This window comes from Cystoisospora suis (assembly GCF_002600585.1).
Source record: "Cystoisospora suis strain Wien I chromosome Unknown contig_425, whole genome shotgun sequence".
NCBI classification, from domain to species: domain Eukaryota; phylum Apicomplexa; class Conoidasida; order Eucoccidiorida; family Sarcocystidae; genus Cystoisospora; species Cystoisospora suis.
In genome coordinates, this window is record NW_027153226.1 from 1,692 (window position 1) to 3,267 (window position 1,576).

Genomic DNA, 1,576 nt, shown 5'->3' on the forward strand with positions numbered 1-1,576 from the left:
TATGCATACACACATATATGTATGTACATGCTGACCTGAGTATATAATATGTGTGTGTGTCTATTGCTTGTGTGTAGGTTTGACGTGAAGAGATGGCGAAGGACAGGAAGTTTCTTTCTGCCTCTGGCCGGCATAGGCTTTTTTGTATCGAAGCTAAGGTCTTCTTCTCTTCTCACATCACTCGGACTAGCTACCAGATACATGTGGATGAAAGATAAAGATGTACGATTCTCTCTTTCTCTCCTTCCTTCTCTCTCTCCTTTCTCTCTCCCTTTCTCTCCTTCCTTCTCTCTTTTTCTCTTTCGCTTCTCTTCCACTTCAGCGATGGCTAGAGACGTCACTTCTTCTCTATTGCAGGTGTACCCTTTTGTAGATCATTCTAGTCACATTCTCGTGCTCTTCAGTCTCAAGCGACTACACATCGCTCTCTCTGTATATAGACACGTATATATATATAGAGAGAGAGATGTATGTATATCGGCGTATGTACAGGCAACTCCACTTGGAGACCTCAGCATCATCCTATTGTTGCATATATATGTTTCTCTATGTCCGTACACATAGTATATGTATAAATATATATATATATATATATGTAGATTGATATACTCAGATACGTACAGATAGCTGCATTTTCTACGTGCGCGTATTACATATGCATTTACGTACATACACATGCAAACGCATATACATGAATATATATATATATATATGTCATGAGATGAGTATGTATATTTGTAGGTACGTAGTGTAAGAGAGAACGCCAGAACATCTTTTCTGTAGGCCAATACCTCACGCATGCATTTTCACTCAGTGAAGTTGCTTTTGGGCGTGCAGGGGTTTTTTTCTTCCGCATGCATGTGTATACACCCAGTGTACATACAGCTGGAGTCCTCCTTATTCCACATCGTGGGACTTCCACCATCTTGTTTTTCTTCTGACTTCTTTTTCACCTTTCTGAAGGAGAAGAAAAAAAAAAGAAAAAGAAGCAAAGAACTCTCCAACTTTTCTTCTTCTTCTTCTTCTCCCGCATGTCTGTGAGGGTTTCACACAGGTCTTCTTTCTTTCTCTCTCTGCTTGAACAAACTAAGATCAAAAGAGAGAAAGAAGAAGCTAATGGTTTCTCTCTCTTTCTTTTCTTTTTCTTTTCTCTTTTACTTTGTTGTTTTCCTTGCAGGGAGAGGAAGATGACGAAGAGCTGGGAGAGTCTTCTTCTTCTTCTTCAGTATCGCAGCATAAGAGAAGATCGACAGATGGGAGAAAGTCGGTAGATGGAAAGAAAAAGAAAAAGAAGTTGCCTTCTTTGAAAACGATCCTTCTTACGGGAGGTCTGCTAGCTTTGCATGCGGCCCTAGGCGTCTTCTCTGTCTCTGCTTTCATCCTTCCTGCAGTAAGAAGAAATAAAAGAAGAAAAGAAAGAAATGAAGAAGAATAGACCTGGGCGCTCGTGGCGCTTTCTTAATATTCACCTTCAGTAGACTGTAGAGACACTCAGATGTCTTCCTATTCCCGCTCTTACTTCTCTCCGTGCATAGACAGATATAACCAAGAGAGGTGTAGATAGATAGGTAGATAG

The 1,576-nt window shown here is 40.4% G+C and overlaps 1 protein-coding gene across 1 annotated transcript in view; it reads left to right on the plus strand.

Moving 5' to 3' along the window:
- Positions 1-1,576, plus strand: part of CSUI_001066 (uncharacterized protein) — a 6,118-nt gene that overhangs the window by 1,662 nt on the left and 2,880 nt on the right. The window contains exons 3-4 of the mRNA XM_068061272.1: positions 78-222; positions 1,178-1,390. Coding sequence (XP_067926750.1) covers positions 78-222; positions 1,178-1,390 — 358 coding nt within the window. The remainder of the gene's footprint in view (positions 1-77; positions 223-1,177; positions 1,391-1,576) is intronic.